The sequence below is a fragment of the Balaenoptera borealis genome, assembly GCF_965194805.1.
Source record: "Balaenoptera borealis genome assembly, chromosome: 11".
Lineage (NCBI taxonomy): Eukaryota > Metazoa > Chordata > Mammalia > Artiodactyla > Balaenopteridae > Balaenoptera > Balaenoptera borealis.
In genome coordinates, this window is record NC_138868.1 from 5,862,864 (window position 1) to 5,883,611 (window position 20,748).

A 20,748-nucleotide genomic window follows, 5' to 3' on the forward strand; every position below is an offset into this window, starting at 1 on the left:
TGGGGTGATAGAGAAGAATGAGGGACCAAGGCCATTAGAGGGGTCCAGCTGCTCTGGTAGTGCGAGACAAGAGGCTTGAGACGGATGCAAGATCTGCCTCTTGTTGACCATGTCCCCATCCCCAGAGCTGAGTGCAGACCGATGTCGTTCCTACTTGGAGTCCCTGATGGGAAGTCTGGTCTGTCTGTCACACGTAGGGTCAACAGTGTTGTTTGCACATCTGAGCAACCCATGAAACCAGAATAACTTGGCCATCAGTTTACCTGCGACAGACCCTTACTCCTTCCCCCAACTTTTGTTTCCTAAGATGAAGAAAACAACCATGAAGAAGTAGTAATTGGTGGCCTTGGTGGTATTTCACAACTGCGTAGAAAGTTAGTTGCTGCAATTTCCAATGCTGGATGTTCTGCTTAGACTGAAAACAGCTGCACAGATGATTATGTTCCTCTGTGATGCAGTGAGGGGTAGGGAGCTTCCCTTTCTCCCTAGCCTTGTTGTGGCAGCTGGTGTCCCAGTCACGCCAAGGCTCACATGGCTTGTGAACACGCAAAGCCAGGTGGCCTTCCCGTCACAATGCTCCCTCTTGCTGGAGCACTTCCTCTTCCTCCTTCCCTGCCAGGCCACCTGTCAGTCTCCTCCTTAACCTCCAGTCTCATCTCTAGATGTCATTCCTGCTGCTGTTGAATAGAAAGTGGCTATTCATAGTAACCAGATCCATTGAGCCCTCACAAACAACCATGCAAGGTATATGTTGTTAATCCCCAGTTTATAGATGACGAAACATTTTACTATTCCTGGACAGAGCCTCTCGTTGGAGTGTCGTTCTGGCCTCATCTCCCGGGATCTCCAGCTGCCGGTCTTTGCATGGTTTATTAGTGGTTCGCACCCTTCCTTGGTGGGCTGGAGGGGAAGTACGAGGCTGCTTGTTGTCAGCTTTGGAGAAAGATGAAGAGGTGGAAACACAGGTAGCTGTGCGGGTCAGGATCTGGATCCGAGATCCTGGATCCGAGGGCCCCCACTGGGTTTTCACTTAACTCGTGGGCTCCAGGAGGCTCCTGTGATTTGGACCTTCACCTGACTTAGGGACCAGGTGCACCCACATTTCATTAGCAGGCTCTCTGGGCGCCAGCTGCCATGTCAGGTGGACGCACGGAGCCAGGGAAGGCCCTCTCTGACTAATTAACCTTGGGTTCTGGACACTAAGCAAAGTTAGAACAGTGAGTTATTGACTCTGCTCCCTCCAAGAGCTTGTCAGAGCTGAGGCTGGTTGTTTTTGTTTTGGTGGTAGTGGGTAGTACCCAGTGGGTGGGAACGCTACTCCTGTTCTTTTTTTTTTTTTAAAGATTCATTTTTATTTATTTATTTTATTTATTTTGGCTGCGCCGGGTCTTAGTTGCGGCACACGGGATCTTTGTTGCAGGATGCAGGATTTTTTAGTTGCAGGATGCAGGATTTTTTAGTTGCGGCATGTGAACTCTTAGTTGCGGCATGCATGCGGGATCTAGTTCCCTGACCAGGAATTGAACCCAGGGCCCCTGCGTTGGGAGCGCAGAGTCTTACCCACTGGACCACCAGGGAAGTCCCTCTACTCCTGTTCTTGACTGGAGTGGTCTTTGGGAGAACACTGCAGTAAATGAATTGGTCTGGGTGGGCTTAATAATGTGGGCGTGCATTTAAAAACCTTGCTAGGGCTTCCCTGGCGGCACAGTGTTTAAGAATCCGCCTGCCAATGCAGGGGACACGGATTTGAACCCTGGTCCTGGAAGATCCCACATGCCGCGGAGCAACTAAGCCCGTGCGCCACAACTGCTGAGCCTGTGCTCTAGAGCCCACGAGCCACAACTACTGAAGCCCACGCACCTAGAGCCCATGCTCCTCAACAAGAGAAGCCACCGCAATGAGAGGCCCACGCACCGCAACAAAGAGTAGCCCCCGCTCGCCGCAACTAGAGAAAACCCGTGCGCAGCAACGAAGATCCAACGCAGCCAAAAATAAATAAAATAAATTAATTTTAAAAAAACAAAAAAAACCTTGCTAACGAGGTCATACCAGGCCAACAGCCCACAAGAGCCACTGGGTAACATGTGCCCTTGTAAGGAATCCAGTCTCCTGGCCCCATGATGTTACCAGTTCCCAGGGGCACAACCTGAGGCATCCTGAGGTCTCAGGAGGGGGAGAAAGACATTAGACGCCTCATTTTTTTCTTCTCCTGTTGGATCCTCTGTTCCTTTTCTTAGGCCAGAAGCTCTCTCTCCTGCCTGGCTCTCCCATCCCTGGCCCCGGTCCTCTTCCCCTTGTAAAACCCAAATACCACTGCCCTTTAATCCTTCCGCCAGAACACATGGGCAGCAGCTTTTCACTGCCTCCTCCCAGCTCACCCCTGACCTGATTTTGTTTTTTTGCCTTTTCTCAAACAGTCTGTTCAAGGTCTACTCATGAGTTGGAGGTTGGCTCACAAGCAGCCTCTCTCTCCCCTGAGCCGTAGGGGAGGGGGCAATTCTGGAAAGTCATTGACAGAGGCTTAACCCAGAACGTCATTTATAAACAGGCAGCAGGCAGAGGGCCCAGATTTCGGTGTTCCGGCACCAAGGACAGCATGGCCTCCCTGGGGCTCTGCAGATCAGCTGCCGCGGTAAGAGGACCGCCTTTCAGAGTCCCCTAGGCATACTGTCCTGGGTGGGGTGTGCACGCACTGTGGCCTCGTTTCTCTCCTCTCTGGAACTTGGCAGCCTTCTCATACCTGGGAAAGGAGAGGGTACAGGGATTCTGGGAATGGTCCTTAGAGACAGGAATCCAGGAGGGGTGGCCTGGATCACTGCTCATGGGCCTGTGGGGACACTGGTCAGGGATGGGCAGGACCGAGGAGCCCAAGGTAGGCAAACCCTACCTGACAGTGAAAATGGGTTCTGCCCAAGACCTGGGGACAGAGGAAGATGGGCCGTGGGTCCCAGAGCTGTGGGCCAGAGTGCCTTTGTGTGGTGGTGACATTTAGGGGAAACGTCACGTGGTTCCTTTGACTGGGGTCCCTTGTTGAGATGGTGAAGCTGCCAGCGGTCAGGGCAAGGGTCTGCTCTGAGCACAGCACCAGGCCGGGGGCCCAGGGTGCACACGTGCTGTACTGCACATCCTTGGCCAACTCGGGCCTTGATGAAATGCTCTGGAGCCGCAGAACAGGAAGGCCTGGCTTTCCTTTAGGAATCTGGGAAAGATCAGCTCTCCTCAAGACGTGAGTTTGTGATTATATCCTAGACAGCAATGAATGGAAAGTGGGTAGGCACCCCCTTCTGGGAGGCCAGATTTCTGGCATTTGAGCAGACTCACAGCTCGGGTCTCAGGGGGGAGGACTTATCCCATTTGCTTAGAAGAAAACCTTTCCCTCAGTTTACAGGGAGGAGAAACAGATAAGGGCCCCAAATGGCTTCTGGTTCTTATCTTCAATTGCAAACAGGCCAGACTGTCCTCCAGGTCATGGGATAAAGACTCAAGGAGAAGGGAGAAACTGGCCGTGTGTGTGTGTGTGTGTGTGTGTGTGTGTGTGTGTGTGTGTGTGTTTTTCAAGGAACAGGTGAGAGGGAAGGACATACAATTCCCTCTGCTTTGTCCCAAACTTCCCAAGAGCAGAAGTTGATAAGGAATATGCCTTTTCTCCCTGGTGTCCTGGGCCAGGGATGGAGGGATGTGGTTCCTTTGATTTTATTCCCAGTCAGGTAACTCTAAGGGACACCTGCCATGAGGAGGAAGTCTGAGACAAGGAGGCAATCAGTACTTACTAATCAGGATGGATCTGGAATGATCTTGTTTGTGTATTTGGTCTCCTTCTGACTGGAATGGAATGTCAGTTTCACGTGGGCAGGGACCTCTTCTCTCTTGTCCAGGTGCCTAAGGGCATCTGGCGTGTTACAAAGGCTCAGTCAATATCGAATGATTGAATGAATGGAGTGCCTTTTCTTTGCTTCTCATTTCACTAAGCCTCTCTAACTTCATTTTCTGTTGATTCCATACCAGACTTTTCACTTGATCAGCACCTACTTGGTGATGCCTGACCCTGGCCCTAAACTAGTCAGGCCAGACTGTGCTCGCAGGGAGAGGAGGCCCATGGCAGACCCTCTCTCCGTCCATCTGCCCGCTGAGCAGGTGCTGACACCCCGTGTGCCAGGCGCTGCGACCCGCCAGGGCCTCTTGAGTGGATCCTTCCTCTGAGCCCAGATCAAGTCCCCACCCCCATGACACCTTACCCAGCTCTACTCAGCTGCTTCACCCTTCCCCCGCCTCCTTTGCTTATGCTAGGTGTTTAATATTCCTTATATTTCAAGTGAGCTAGTCTTGTCTCCTCGCCAGATAGACAGTTTCTTGAAGGCACAGGCCGTGTTTTATATTATCCTCTGTGCTCCAAGTCTGTGTTACAGGCAATAGGTGCTCAGTAAACATTTGATGGCTCTGATTGTGTGAAATCTAATCATAGTCCTTTGAGGATGCTTTGCAGTTTACAGTTTATGAAACCGAAGGGACAGTCTGCAGTTTCACGTACAACAGGTCGCTTACTTGTCAGCCCTCCGTGTTGGACGGATAAGCCTGCTTTATAGGTGGACTAACAGGTCTGAACTGTTTTTCACTCATAACACTTCTGACATCGAATATGTGGGTTTTTTCCTCACACCAACCGATTCTCCAGTTCTCTGCAGACATCAACTAGGTATCCTCCAATTCAGTTCAGTTCTGACACTACTGAAAGTTAGCGCAGACCCCACAAGTGAAGGGCTCAGTCCCACAAGACGGGCCCGGCTTCAGACACCAATTACAACACCTGGCCTCCTGTGAATCAGAGATTCCCCTGACCCCTCCTCAGGTTCGAGAATTTTCTAGAACTGCTCACAGAACTCAGAAAAGTACTTTACTTAGTATTACCAGTTTATTTTAAAGGATACCATGAACAGCCAGATGAAGAGGTAAATAGGGCAAGGTCTGGAAGGGTCCAGAGTGCAGGAGCTTCTGTCCCCAGGGGTTGGGGTGCACCACCTCTTGGCACATGGATGGATTTACCAACCTGAAAGTTCTCTGAACCCCATCGTTTAGAGTTTTTATGGAGGTTCCATTACACAGATATGATAGGCCATTGGTGATGAACTCAATCTCCAGTCCCTCCCCTCCAAGTAACGGGGTAGGGCTGAAAGTTCCAACCTTCTAATTACAGGGTTGATCTCTCTGGCAACCAGCCCCCATCCTGACGCTATCTAGGGACACACCAGGAGTCACCTCATTAGCATAAACCCAGGTGTGATTGAAAGAGGCTGATTATGAATGAGAAAGGTGGCTCCTGTCTCCCCTACCACTCAGGAAATTCCAAGCATTTTAAGAGCTCTGTGCCAGGAACCAGGGACAAAACCCAGATTATATATTTCTTATAGATCACAGTATAACACAGGTGCAGAGAGGTAGATTGATCCCCAGGGTCAAATGACCAGATGGTGGCAAAGCCGGAAATTGAACCTGAGTTTTTTGACTGTCAGACCTTGCCCTTCCTATGGAACCACGCGGTGTAGGGGGCGTATGGGGGTGTGTGGTCCCCACCTTCGCTTCATCAAAGCTGCTCCTGCCCTCCATGAAGGGAGGTTCCTGCCTGACTTCACCTGACTGTCACCCCTGCACTCCCCACCCCCTCCCACACCCTGGCTGTTTTTCCCTTTATCCTTCCAAAGCTCCAGCTCCTGGGATGCTGGTGCAGTGAGTAGAAATGGAAAATGGGCTGCATGAAAGAACACTGAGGTGGCAGGGAGTTCAGGAGGTGGTGCTGGGGCCTGGGGAGCAGCAGATGGGGCTGGAAAGCCCATTTTCCTTATCTAGAAAGTGAAGATGAAGGACTTCCCTGGTGGCGCAGTGGTTAAGAATCTGCCTGCCGATGCAGGGGACAGGGGTTCGAGCCCTGGTCCAGGAAGATCCCACATGCCGCGGAGCAACTAAGCCCGTGCGCCACAACTACTGAAGCCTGTGCTCTAGAGTCCGCGAGCCACAGCTACTGAAGCCCGCGCGCCTAGAGCCCGTGCTCCGCAACAAGAGAAGCCACCGCAATGAGAAGCCCGCGCACCGCAACGAAGAGTAGCCCCCGCTCACGGCAACTAGAGAAAGCCTGTGCGCAGCAATGAAGACCCAGCGCAGACGGAAAAAAAAAAATTTAAAAAGAAAAAAAAGAAGATGCTGCTGCCTGTGCCAGTAATCAAGGTTCCTGTTAGTAGCAAATGAGAGCATCTATAAAGTACTTTATAAACTGCAACGCCATAAGAATATTGTTGTTCAATATAATTATAGTATGCAAGTTGCAGCTCAGTAAAGTTTCAAATGGGATAATACCCACCTCGTAAGTGTGAGGGTGACCTGGCTGGTGCCTCGTCCAGGGCCTGGTACTTAACAGACGCTTGTAGCCATTATTCATTATTACTGTTTTTGTACTTATTGTAAGACATGGCCTCTTCCCTCAGAGAGGGGTGGGTGGCACTGAGAGGGCCTCCTGAAGTAGGGACCTGTAGGTTGGGACTGAGAAGATAGAAAAGGCAGTCTGTCACCTGGGGCTTTCGTAATTCATTTACTACTTCAGGTCCCGAAACCCTGTTTTTCCATAAAGTCTAAACTTCTCAGCTGGGGTGCTCCTTCCTCCCTGGAGAATTTTCAGCAGTCTAACTTCTCAACATTGGGGAGAAACTACTACCTTCAAGCGAACACGCCCACTGCTGTTGGTAAGCAGAAAGTGAGTCTTGGCACTTCAGAACCTGCTCAGTAGGCAAAAGAGCCCGCGGTTGTAGTTGCCAGAGCTCCTGGCAGCCACCCGGCTCCTCTCCCCTCCCAGGGCATGCGCTGCAGGGTAAAGGCCAGTGTGGGTCTGTGCGCCCCGGCTATCACTGCAAAACTTCAAAACAACCCAGGGGAGGCTCCTGCTCCACTCAGCTGGGTGCTCAGTCGGGCTTCCACCAGCGATGGGCGCAGGACCAATGAGGTGCAGTTAGCCTGTGCGGGAGAGGCTGTGCTGGGGGGCGAGGCGTGGGTGTGCTGCTGACCTGGCTGGTGGGGGAGCAGGCCCTCACACAGCGATTGCAGGCCCGGGAACAGCCAGGGCAAGCGCGACGGTTGGGGAGGGACGGTTGGGGGTTGGCAGGCAGGGCAGAGCGAGGGTGGTAATGAGTAAGCTAGATAGGATGGTAGATCTTAAATCTACCCCCAGCAGGCTCCTGGGGAGCAGGGCCGTGACCGAGGCACAGCTTGGGACGATGGGCAGAACGGAATGTGATTGCCGTGGCCAAGCTACGTATCCTGAGTTTCTGTTTCCTTACTTACAAAGCTGGGGCCGTACTACTCACCTTACAAGGTTTTTTGATGGTTAAATGAGATAATGTGAAGCACTTAATGCCATGGCTGGCGCTCGCTGGCAAGCCCATGCAAGCGGTATCCATGGTTCTGATGCTTTGCCAGGTGGCCGCGGTCATTAGGATAAAACCAGCAGTAGTGGATGCCTAGGACTCCGTCTCTGCGAAGCCTCTGGCCGGCGTTTGTGCTCAAATTCCAGGTGAAAGGTCAGATCAAGGGGCAGCAAAGGAACGTTTTCCTGGGGAATCAAGAACAGGGAGAGAAAGCAGCAGCAGCCATAGTCAAGGTCTCAAGGTCGTGTCCTGTCTGGGTTGCTGTTTACTTTCCTTCTTCCAGGAATGGAAGCTCTTTGCCACTGAATTCCCGTACCATCTCCTCGGCTCGTGGACTCTGTGAGGTGGTGATCAGTTTACCAGAGAACCAAGTTTTCACGCTGAGTGAAGTTCCACAGTGCCTTCCTCTGTAGGGTTGTTCGGGGTGTGGGTGTTGAGCAGAATAGCAGTAAAGGCTGGCCAGGAATGGTCGACGGTCTCGCATTGATTCTGAGAAACTGAATTAATCGGCCAAGGCAAGTCAGGCACCCAGCAGGGGAGGTTGAGGCATCCAGGGACGAGCAATGGTGGGAAGTCATTACTTACCTCTAGGCCTGAAGGGGTCAGGAGACGAAATAGTGTTTCCTCCAGACTTCAGGGCGGGTTGACAGTGTGGAGGCGAGGATGCCCCGCAGGGACTGTCACAGCGGCCGGACGTCTCCCGAGTCAGGACTGTGACGTCAAGGCCAGCAGAGAGTGGGGAAGAGCATACTCCACGTCCTCTCTTCTCCCAGCCTCCTCTCTCCTGCCCGGGGCCTCCCATTGGCTGAACCTGCAGGACGCCAGCCAGCGAGGGAGTCCCGGTACCTCCATCCACAGGCCTCCGCTTCACTGGGTGCAGAGCAGAGAAGGGGGATGCAGAGAGGTGAGCGGAGAGCAACCAACCAGGAAGCCTCTCCCAAAGGCTAGTTCCTGGTGGAAACATCGACTCAACAGGTGTGACGGACTTCCCTGGTGGCGCAGTGGTTGAGAATCCGCCTGCCAATGCAGGGGACACGGGTTCGAGCCCTGGTCCGGGAAGATCCCACATGCCGCGGAGCCACTAAGCCCGTGCGCCACAACTACCGAGCCTGCGTTCTGGAGCCCGCGAGCCACAACTACTGAGCCCGCGTGCTGCAGCTACTAAAGCCTGTGTGGCCTAGAGCCTGTGCTCCGCAACAAGAGAAGCCACTGCACCGAGTAGCCTGCACACCGCAGCGAAGAGTAGCCCCCACTCACCGCAACTAGAGAAAGCCCGCGCGCAGCAACGAAGACCCAACACAGCCAAAAATAAATAAATAAATAAATAAATTTTTTTTAAAAAAAGATAATAACAAGTGCTGGCAAGGATGTGGAGGAGTTGGAGCCCTTATAAGCTGCTGGTGGAATATAAAATGGAGCAACAGATGTGGAAAACAGTCTGGCTGTTCCTCAAGTGGTTAAACATAGAGTTACCTTATGATCCAGCAATATATACCCAAGAGAATTGAAAACACATGTGCACCCAAAACTTGTGCACAAATGTTCACAGCAGCATTATCCATAATAGCTAAAAAGTAGGAACAATCCAAATGTCCATCAGATGGGTTAATAAAATGTGGTCTATCTGTACAATGAGGTATTCTTTGGCAATTAAGTGGAGTACTGTTACCTGTTACAACATGGATGAACCTTGAAAACATTATGCTACGTGAAAGAAGCCAGACACAGAGGAGCATATAATTTAGTATTCCTGTGTCAGTTAGAAGCAAGGCCCTGGGCCTCAGGTGTCACTCATGTTGTCTTCCTGTGTCACAGGTTCAGCCAGAGGCATTTCCACCATGGGTGCCATCAGTAGGAATGCTGGCTCCGCTTTCCTTCAGGTCCCCTTGTGGGGAAGGGTGCCTGTGGAGTGGTCCTGTGTAGTCCACGCCTTACCTGGTGCCCCTCTGCGTGCCACGCTCCGGGGACGCCCTCTGCCTTCCTCTTCTTGCAGCTCCTGCTGCCTTTCTGGCCTGTTCTCTCCCTTTTTGGGTGGGGCTCATCCACAGTAGCTTCCTGAGAAGCAGTGCCAGGAGGTCAGTTGTGGCAGGCCTGTTCTTTGTCTTTTTTTTTTTCCTAATTGTCTTTATTTGAAGAGAGCTCAAAATACTAACAGAGTATCACTTTATTACAGTCATGATTTCACAGTCACAAGACTGAAAGTTTCAAATTTTACGAAGAGTGAAATGGCTTTATACATGAACTTCGGTTTAATCCAAATATAGCAGCTACCCAGGTTTCCCATGGAACTTGACCATAATAATGTATGTCCCATTCTCATACGCATCCTCATTCCCATAGACTGCTCTTAAATTGAGTTTGATTCCAAAGTGATTAAAATTGAGAGAGCATCTAACTGGCCTGAGGATCCAGTGATTTGTTCTTTATCTTTATTTCACCTTCACACATAATGGATAGTTCAGCTGGATAGAGAGTTTCAGGCTGGAAATCATTTTCCTTTTGCAGTTTTAAAGAATTGCTTTGTACTTTTCTAGCTTCCCAAGTTGCTATTGAGAAATCCAAAACCATGCTGGTTTCAGATTCTTTGTGCCCCCTTTCCCCCACTTTCTGCAAGCTTACAGGGTCTGAAATTTCACAACATGCCTGGTGTGAGTCTGCATTTGTCCATCTTGTCGGCTCAGTGCGTCCTTCCATGTGGAAACATGGCCTCCTGTCCTAGGGGTTTCTTGAATTATTTTGTTTCTTCCCCTGTGTTTTAGCTGATCTCTCTTTCTGAGACTCTTGTTATTTAATTTTTGGATCTCTTGAACTGGACTCAAATTCTCTTCCCTTTCTTTTTTTTTTTAATAAATTTATTTATTTTATTTATTTATTTTTGGCTGCATTGAGTCTTTGTTGCTGTGTGCCGGCTTTCTCTGGTTATGGCGAGCGGGGACTATTCGTTGCGGTGCACGGGCTTCTCATTGCGGTGGCTTCTCTTGTTGCGGAGCACGGGCTCTAGGCATGAGGGCTCAGTAGCTGTGACTCACAGGCTCTAGAGTGCAGCCTCAGTAGTTGTGGCTCACGGGCTTAGTTGCTCCGCAGCATGTGGGATCTTCCCAGACCAGGGCCCGAACCCGTGTCCCCTGCATTGGCAGGCGATTCTTAACCACTGCGCCACCAGGGAAGCCCTCTCTTGCCTTTCTTGCCCACTTTCCGTTTCTTTGTCTTTGTTTCAGTTTCTAGGAGATTTCCCTTACCTAATCTTCCAACCCTTCTATTGATTTTTTTGTTTGTTTTTCCCATTATATTTTAATTTCCAAGAGCTTTTCTTGCTCTCTAAATGGGTCTTTAAAAATATGTGGGGCTTCCCTGGTGGCGCAGTGGTTGAGAATCTGCCTGCCAATGCAGGGGACATGGGTTCGAGCCCTGGTCTGGGAAGATCCCACATGCCGCAGAGCAACTGGGCCCGTGAGCCACAATTACTGAGCCTGCGCGTCTGGAGCATGTGCTCTGCAACAAGAGAGGCCGTGACAGTGAGAGGCCCGCGCACCGCGATGAGGAGTGGCCCCCGCTTGCCACAACTAGAGAAAGCCCTCGCACAGAAACGAAGACCCAACACAGCCAAAAATAAATAAATAAATAAATTAAAAAAAAAAAAATATGTGCATAACATCCTGCAGTTCCACCTATGTAATCTTTTCTTGTTTCTCTGAGGATACTAATGCCATGTTCATTTAAGTTTTCTTCTCCTTGCATGGACTGTTTCCTCCAAGTTGCTTTTTTCTGCTACTTTCCTTTGGTCTCTCTTTGAAGGAATCTGTCCTCGGCTGCCCAGTGATCTCTGGTTGCCGGTTCACAATTACTAGTAGGGCTAAAAGCTGCCTGGGAGTCCAGTTTCTGAGGTGCACAGTGGTGATGAGGCATGCTGTTTGTTGGGGAACCTCAGTGTCAATATCCTGAGGCCTCCCCTCTTGGGCTGGGTCAGGTCTCAGAGGAGGGGAAGGGCTGGCTGCCGGCGTTCTAGGAGCTGAGTGGGCGAGGGGACAGGGTGCAGAGGCTCACTTAGCCGTCCTCTCCTGTTTTTGGCAAAGGTACCCAGGCCCTCAGCTGTGCCTCGCACCCCCCAGTGCAGACCCCGAGCTTCGGCCTCTCCAGAGAGCAAACCTCTGTTCTTCAGGAGACGGTGGGAGAGGGGTGGTCTCCAGCAGCATGAGGAGGGGGAACGGATCTAGGGATCTAACTGCTTCTCAAAAGCTTTCACCCAGCTTCCATTGTGCGTATCAGCCCATTCACCCCATCCCAGGGGACCTGGAGCCACAGTTCCCTAGCTTTTCTTGGATTCTGTGGTGGAAACTGGTGGATGATCAGCCTTCCCCTCTGCCAGGTAGGGCCACGAGGTCAGTTAACCCAAGCTGCTTCCACAGTTATGTTGCTGTGGTCTCCCCTCCTGGTCTCTCTGTCCTTGGGGATTTATAGCTTAAAAAACAAAAACCTCTTACTAAAGTTTTGGTGGGATTTCAGGAGGGAGAAAAATTAGACACATAACCCAGACATGAGTGGGCTTTGCACAGGGAAAAGGGCATCCAGGTGGGGAGCATCTTGGTGGAAGGAGTGCTCTGAGGAAGACGGGAACATGCTTGGATTATTTGGGAACAAGGAGGAGGCAGTTTGGCTGGAGTTACAGGACCCAGGAGGCTGAGGAGTGATGGGAAATGAGGCTCGACAGGCAGGTTGGACTAATGATGTGAGGTGAGATTCTTACCTGTAGGCAGTAAGGGTCATGGAGGGTTTTAAAAAGAGAGTGAAAGAATGCCTGCACTGGGGATGCTGTCCTCAGTATGTAGCCTGGATCAGTAGCTAAAGCCATTGGTTGGTCTTGGTTAGGAGGCTTTTACAGCAGTTCAGGCAGGAAGAAGGGGGTGATCTAGGGTGGGTTAGTGGAAATGAAAGCAAGGAGGACATGAGGAATTTCAGAAGAAGAACTGATGGGCCTTCTTGACTAGATGGTGGGAGAGGGAGAGGGAAGGGCAAAGATGACCCCCAAACTGAAGCCCTAGTTCCCTGGGGATGGAAGACAAGAGGTGTTTTGTTGGGTTTTGGGGAGTGTGTGTCATCTGGGATGGGGGAGGGAGGGGGTAGGTTCTGTTACAGAATAGACATTTGACATGTATATGCAACAGCTATTATTTTAAATCCTTACATTTCAACCTGCAAATGCCTCTATTGGTTAAGAAAGAGAGAAGGGGCTGGGGTGGGGAGAGAGAAAAGGTGTCAAGGGTATATGAGCAAGGAAATCAGTCCCTTAAAAAGCAAAGACTAATTTTCACGTTGTTAAATGAGATTATCAAAGGAATCTTTATTTTGGTGTTCTCACAGGTTCATTAGTGTTGCAGAATGGCTTCTGACCTGCCTTGAGCAGAGAGAGGTTCTGATTCATTTCTTCCTTAGCTCATCCTCATGTTTTGACTGAATTAAATGCTCTGTACAAGAGTCTTCTACAAAAGACACAGAGGCCTCTTTTTTTTTTTAATTAAATTTTATTTTATATTGGAGTATAATTGTTTTACAGTGTTGTGTTAGTTTCAGGTGTACAGCAAAGTGATTCACTTATACATATACATATATCCATTCTTTTTGAGGTTCTTTTCCCATAGGTTATTACAGAATGTTGAGCAGAGTTCCCTGTATTATACAGTAGGTCCTTGTTGATTATCTAATATATATATAGTAATGTGTATATGTTAATTCCAAACTCCTAATTTATCCCTCTGCAACCCCCCCCCCTTTCCCCTTTGGTAACCATAAGTTTGTTTTCTAAGTCTGTAGGCCTGTTCCTCTTTTGTAAATAAGATCATTTGTGTCATTTTTTCAGATTCCACGTATAAGTGATATCATATGATATTTGTCTTTGTCTGACTTACTTCACTTAGTATGATAATCTCTATCAGAGATTATAATAATAATGCCATGTGGCTGCAAATGGCACTATTTCATTCTTTTTTATGGCTGAGTAATATTCCATTGTATATATGTACCACAGCTTCTTTATCTATTCCTCTGTCAATGGACATTTAGGTTGCTTCCATGTCTTGGCTATTGTGAATAGTGCTGCTATGAACATTGGATGCATATATCTTTTCAAGTTATGTTTTTCTCCAGATATATGCCCAGGAATGGGATTGCTGGATCATATGGTAGTTCTATTTTTAGTTTTTTAAGGAACCTCCATACTGTTCTCCATAGTGGTTGTACCAATGTACATTCCCACCAACAGTGCAAGAGGGTTCCCTTTTCTCCACACCCTCTGCAACATTTATTTATTATTATTTTTTTTTAAACATCACACGCACACACACACACACACCTCTGTTCTCATGAATTTAAAAAAAATTTTTTTTTAATGTTTTATTTATTTATTTATTTATTTATGGCTGTGTTGGGTCTTCGTTTCTGTGCGACGGCTTTCTCTAGTTGCGGCAAGTGGGGGCCACTCTTCATCGCGGTGCACGGGCCTCTCATTATCGTGGCCTCTCTTGTTGCGGAGCACAGGCTCCAGACGTGCAGGCTCAGTAATTGTGGCTCACGGGCCTAGTTTCTCCATGGCATGTGGGATCTTCCCAGACCAGGGCTCAAACCTGTGTCCCCTGCATTGGCAGGCAGATTCTCAACCACTGCGCCACCAGGGAAGCCCCTGCAGCATTTATTGTTTGTAGACTTTGATGGTGACCATTTTGACTGGTGTGAGGTGGTACCTCATTATAGGTTTGATTTGCATTTCTCTAATAATTAGCAATGTTGAGCATATTTTCATGTGCTTTTTGGCCATCTGTATGTCTTCTTTGGAGGAATGTCTATTTAGATCTTATGCCCATTTTTTGATTGGGTTGTTTGTTTTTTGATATTGAGCTGCATGAACTGTTTGTATATTTTGGAGATTAATCCCTTGTTGGTCACTTCATTTGCAAATATTTTCTCCCATTCTGTGGGTTGTCTTTTCATTTTGTTTATGGTTTCCTTTGCTGTGCAAAATCTTTTAAGTTTAATTAGGTCCCATTTGTTTATTTTTGTTTTTATTTCCATTTCTCTAGGAGGTGGATACAAAAAGATACTGCTGTGATTTATGTCAAAGAGTGTTCTGCCTGTGTTTTCCTCTAAGAGTTTTATAGTGTCCAGTCTTCCATTTAGGTCTCTAATCCATTTTGATTTATTTTTGTGTATGGTGTTAGAGAATGTTCTAATTCATTCTTTTACATGTAGCTGTCCAGTTTTTCCAGCACCACTTATTGAAGAGGCTGTCTTTTCTCCATTGTATATTCTTGCCTCCTTTGTCATAGATTAATTGACCATAGGTGCATGGGTTTATTTCTGGGCTTTCTATCCTGTTCCATTGATCTGTATTTCTGTTTTTGTGCCAGCACCATACTGTTTTGATTGCTGTAGCTTTGTAGTATAGTCTGAAGTCAGGGAGCCTGATTCCTCCAGCTCTGTTTTTCTTTTTCAGGATTGCTTTGGCTATTTGGGGTCTTCTGTGTTTCCATACAAATTTAAAAATTGTTTGTTCTAATTCTGTGAGAAATGCCATTCATGATTTGATAGGGATTGCATTGAATCTGTAGATTGCCTTGGGTAGTATAATCATTTTGACAATATTGATTCTACCAATCTAAGAACATGGTATATCTTTCCATCTGTTTGTGTCATCTTCGATTTCTTTCATCAGCATCTTATACTTTTCGGAGTACAGGTCTTTTACCTCCTTAGGTAGGTTTATTTTATTTTTATTTTATTCTTTTTGATGCGATGATAAATGGGATTGTTTCCTTAATTTCTCTTTCTGATCTTTCATTGTTAGTGTATAGAAATGCAAGAGATTTCTGTGTATTAATTTTGTATCCTCTAGCTTTACCGAATTCATTGATGAGCTCCAGTAGTCTTCTGGTAGCATCTTTAGGATTTTCTACGTATAGTATCATGTCATCGGCAAACAGTGACAGTTTTACTTCTTTTCCAATTTGGATTCCTTTTATTTCTTTTTCTACTCTGATTACTGTGGCTAGGACTTCCAAAACTATGTGGAATAAAAGTGGCAAGAGTGGACATCCTTGTCTTGTTCCTGATCTTAGAGCAAATGCTTTCAGCTTTTCACCATTGAGTGTGATGTTAGCTGTGGGTTTGTCATATATGGTCTTTATTACGTTGAGATAAGTTCCCTCTATGCCCACTTTCTGCAGAGTTTTTATCATAAATAGATGTTGAATTTTGTCAAAAGCTTTTTCTGCATCTATTGAGGTGGTCATATGGGTTATTTTTAATATTTTTAAATTTTATTTTATTCATTTTTTTTTTGGCTGCATTGGGTCTTCATTGCTGCGTGCGGGCTTTCTTTAGTTGTGGAGAGCAGGGGCTACTCTTGGTTGCGGTGCACGGGCTTCTCATTGCGGTGGCTTCTCTTGTTGTGGAGCATGGGCTCTAGGCACATGGGCTCAGTAGCTGTGGCTCGTGGGCTCTAGAGCACAGGCTCAGTAGTTGTGGCGCATGGGCTTATTTGCTCTGCAGCATGTGGGATCTTACCGGACCAGGGCTCGAACTCTTGTCCCCTGCATTGGCAGGCGGATTCTTAAGCACTGTGCCACCAGGTAAGCCCCAGCATGTGGTCTTTATTCTTCAATTTGTTAATGTGGTGTATCATACTGATTGATTTGCGGATATTGAAAAATCCTTGCATCCCTGGGGTAAATCCCACTTGATCATGGTGTATGATCTTTTTAGTGTATTGTTGGATTCGGTTTGCTAGTATTTTGTTGAGGATTTTTGGGTCTGTGTTCATCAGTGATGAACACGGCATGTACTTTTCTTTTTTGTGTGGTATCTTTGTCTGGTTTTGGTATCAGGGTGATGGTGGCCTCATAGAATGAGTTTGGGAGTGTTCCTTCCTCTGCAGTTTTTTGGAATAGTTTCAGAAGGTTAGGTTTTAACTCTTCTCTAAATGTTGGATAGAATTCACCTGTGAAGCCATCTGGTCCTGGACTTTTGTTTCTTGGAAGTTTTTTAATCACAGTTCCAATTTCAGTACTTGTGATTGGTCTGTTCATGTTTTCTCTTTCTTCCTGGTTCAGTCTTGGAAGATTGTACCTATATAAGAATTTGACCATTTCTTCTAGGTTGTCCATTTTATTGGCATATAGTTGCTTGTAGTATTCTGTTATGATCCTTTGTATTTCTGTGGTGTCAGTTGTAACTTCTCCTTCATTTCTAATTTTATTGATTTAGGCCCTCTCCCTTTTTTTCTTCCTGAGTCTGGCTAAAGATTTATCCATTTTGCTTATCTTTTCAAAGAACCAGCTTTTAGTTTCATTGATCTTTTCTATTGATTTCTTCATCTCTATTTCATTTATTTCTGCTCTGATCTTTATGATTTCTTTCCTTCTACTAACTTTGGGTTTTGTTTGTTCCTCTTTCTCTAATTGCTTTAGGTGTAAGTTTAGGTTGTTTGAGATTTTTCTTGTTTCCTGAGGTAAGGTTGTATTGCTATAAACGTCCCACAGAGACCTCTTTATTTGGGGTCTGTAGCCAAACCGGCAAGTGGAGAGGGGGTACCACTCACCCAGCCCACCCTTACTGCCTGTCTCCAGGTCACGGTGGGATGCTCAGCCCGTCTAGGTGTTCTTTTCGTCTGTGGCTCCTGGGGAGGTGAGGAAAGGGCCCTGGTTGTAGCATTTGCCGATTTCTGTGGTGTACAGATGCCCACTGTGGTCAGTTTCAGGCTGTTACCTCAATGTCACTGAGCACTGAGTTGGAAAGGGGCAGAGTCAGGGAGCTGGTGGGAGCGATCGATCTGTGCCTGGTGCAGGTGGCTCATGGTAGATCCTCCCCCAAAGGATGCGCGTGGGCAGGAGGACCCCATTTCTTAGGTCATCTGACTTGCTCTGACTAAGGAGGCTATGAGGGTCAAGTTGTGCTTCAAAGCGTCGTCTCCACAAGCAAGCCCCAGCCCGACTGGGCTGGCCTCTGGTTCTCTCCTCATGGCCCTGGCCCTGCCCACCTCTGCCCATCAGAAGCAGGGCCAAGTGCCCTGTCCAGCCTCTGCATTGCTGACACTGAAAGCTGACATTTATAATAGAGGCCCGTTATGTGCCAGACACTCTTCTGAGCACGTTACATACATTAACTCGTTTGATCTTTGTAACGAGCCTATGCACGTTACTGTTATTACCCCTGATTTTACAGATGAAGAAATTCAGGCCTGGAGATTAAACAGCTTGCCCAGAGCTAGTGGGCTTGGTGGAGCCCTGACTGGAACCCAGGCCGTTCGACCCCTGGGGTCTCACCACTGTGTTTTCCCTGCCCTGTTACGTCAACATCTGGGAATTCTCTTCATGTGTTTTTTTTTCTCCTTAAGATCCAGTCAGGGCCTCGGCACTGTTGGTGCATTGGGGCTGCCAGATAAAATACTAGTTAAATTCAAATGGCTAGTTTATTAAAATGACTAGTTGAATTCAAATTTCAGATAAACCAATAATTTAGTAGTGTAAATATGCTCCAAATATTGCACAGGATATACTTGTACATTTTTTTTTAAATGCAGTCTAGCTGAAATTCAGATTCTAACTGGATACTTTGCATTTTAATTGGCTGAAACTGGCGGCCCTTGGCTCAGCGACTTTATCTTGGTTGAGAAGAAAGTCGGATGCCCGGGAGGAGATTGAAGTAATCAGTCTTGTTACTCACATTTCTCTGGCCAGATTGTGCTGAGGGCTACCAATCTCTGATTCATGGTACTTTTTTTGTTTGTTTAATTGATTTTTTGGCTGCACCGTGCGGCATGCGGGATCCTAGTTCCCTGACCAGGGATCAAACCCACGCCCCCTGCAGTGGAAGCACCAAGTCTTAACCACTGCGCCTCCAGGGAAGTCCGTCATGGTACATTTTAAAGTAAAACATATTTAATATCTAAATTCCAAACATGTCTAACTTTTGCTTTTCTCCTCTAAAGAAAGAATATTAACACAACCTGTTGTAGGAACATGCCAAGATACAGGTAGATCACTGCAGAGACTTAAGAAATCTCATACAATCAGACTAATATTTTGCTATTCCAGAAGACTCATTTGACCTAAACCAACTCATTCAGAAAACTGTCTAAAATTTTTTTAAACCCCCTCACAGGGAAACGCCATTGCCTTTTCTAATCTGTATCTTTTGCTGATCTGACCGGCCAGATATTTTTCGTAAAGCTTAGTCTCATCCTGCTTCTTGGAGCGGCTATGGCTAACCAGGAGTTTGGGTGTGAACAGGAAGCACGGCCGTCTGCAGGTCTGCCTTCCCTGGGCTGCTGCTTCTCTGGCTGTGCCTCTCTGAATGTGATGTCTTGCCCTGTCAGCCCAGAGATCCGGAGCACAAAAGCCACTGGTCATCTCAGCCCTTGGCAGGGTCAGTGCATTGGGTGACGCCTGGGTCCCAACCGGTGCTGGGGTATTTTACACTGGCACTAGAGCTTTGCTCTCAGAGGAGGGAGGCGCTCTTCATCCAGTACAAGGCCAGTCTTTCACCTGAGCTGAGGCGCTTTCCGGGGGTGCTCCATCTCTTTAACTCCTAGCAGCCTACCCTCCTGTTTCCAAACAGCATTCGGCTCTATTTTCTGACCTCCTCCTGTGGAAGGTTTAGCTCGCTTTTACCCCCCAGCCCAGACATATACCCACTTTCCCTGCTCTCCTCCTTCCCGCATGGTTATGTAACCATTTAAAAGTACATTTTCAGTTTTTACATTATTAAAATCAAGTAAATATTCACAGTTGAGAACACCAAGTGTATACATGATAACATTTTCCTGTATAACTTCTCAGTTTCCTGGAGTTACTCTTTACCTCATTCCTTCATCCCCAGACGAACTATAAATTGCCATCTCCTCCCCATTTTTTCAGAGACATCAGGTAATCCAGCCTTTTTGTTTGTTTATTTAGACCCCCGATTGCCCCCTTGGAGCCCCATCTCTGGAAGCTTCCTGGCCCGTGCTGTTGTCTGGAGAAGCAGTTCTCACCATCCCCTGAGAATTCCCCGGGCTTCCTTCTGTGCTGGCTCCCAGGCTTCTCGGTCTTGGTTTATTTACTCCCTTGTTTTGTTGGTGCTCATCTCCCAAGAGTTTCCTGGGAAAATGCACGCAAGGGTGGTAAACTTTCCTAGGCCAAGCAGGTCTGAAAATACCTTTCTTTTTCCCTCACGCTTGACTGATAGTCTAACCGGGTAGAAAATTCTAGGTTGGAGAGCATTTCCCTCAGAAGTGGCTCAGCGTTACTGTGGCCTCCTTCTTCTCTTCGGGAGTGTAGTTGGCTGAGTGACGGCCCCCAAAGATGTCTAGGTCCTCATCCCTGGCACCTGTAAGTGTCACATTATCAGGGAAAAGGGTCTTCGCAGGTATGACGAAGTGAAGGATCTTGACATGGGGAGGTGACCCTGGATTATCCAGGGGCCCTAAATGCCATCACAGGTGTCCTCAGAAGGGAGATGCAGGAGGTTAGACACACACTGCGGTTCTAGAAGGCCAAGTGATGACAGAGGCAGAGACTGGAGTGATGTGGCCATAAGCAGAGGCATTCCGGCAGCACCAGAAGCTGGAGGAGGCAAGGAAAGACAGTTCCCTGCAGCCTCCGGAGTGGGTATGACCCTGCCTGCACCTCGATTTGGGCCCAGTGAAACTGATGCTGAACTCTGGCCTCCAGAACTAAAAGAGAATACATTGGTCGTTTTAAGCCACCCACTCTGCGATACAGGAAGTTAACGGGATCCCCCTGATCCTATTTCCAGGCAGGACTTTGGGCATCGTGCTGGGACTCAAAGGGTCCTCACAGCCACAAGTGCACGCCCTTCAGGTCCAGGAGGTGATGCTGGATGACTCTGCCCTGCTCCCCCCCGGGGGGCTGGGGGTGGGCTCCCCGGACTCAGTCTCTTATTTTCTTACCTTTTCTCCTATTTGCCATATGTCAGTCTTTTTGTTATGCTTTCTGGGTGATGTCCTCCACTGTCTTCTAATTCTTCTATTTATTATGTTTAAAAATGTCTGCGATGCTATTTTTAATTCCCTAGAGCTCTTTCTCATTGCCTTTTTAAAATAGCTGCCACCTCGCAATGCTATAGCTTCTCTTACTTCTCTGAGATTAATTACAGTGTTTTTTTCCTAAGTATCTGCTCTCTCTATTACTTTCTCCTCAGAGTTCCGTGTTTTTATTCCCAATTTGCTTTGGTGAATTTTTTTGGCTTTGTCCTCAAACATCTGGTGATTTTGGCTGTCCCTTCATACTGAAGCCGATTGGAAAGCCTGGGCACGGTGGGGCTTATGGACCAGTTGTCCTCACCTTGAGAGGAG

General features: G+C 47.7%; 1 protein-coding gene and 1 long non-coding RNA gene across 11 annotated transcripts in view; both read left to right on the plus strand.

Annotated features, from left to right (window-relative positions):
- Positions 1-20,748, plus strand: part of PC (pyruvate carboxylase) — a 105,732-nt gene that overhangs the window by 48,629 nt on the left and 36,355 nt on the right. Inside the window, exon 1 of one of the 10 annotated variants that reach the window (XM_082340791.1) lies at positions 2,534-2,632. The exons of 8 other annotated variants lie outside the window; for them this stretch is intronic. In XM_082340791.1, the coding sequence (XP_082196917.1) occupies positions 2,597-2,632 (36 nt within the window). In that variant the 5' untranslated portion in view covers positions 2,534-2,596. Of the gene's footprint in view, positions 1-2,533; positions 2,633-20,748 lie in introns of those variants that run through there. One more of the 10 variants, XM_082340796.1, reaches the window with a different exon arrangement.
- LOC309605255 lies at positions 11,049-18,452 on the plus strand. The gene is made up of 2 exons (XR_014231318.1): positions 11,049-11,772; positions 12,765-18,452. It is a non-coding gene; the product is annotated as an uncharacterized lncRNA (long non-coding RNA).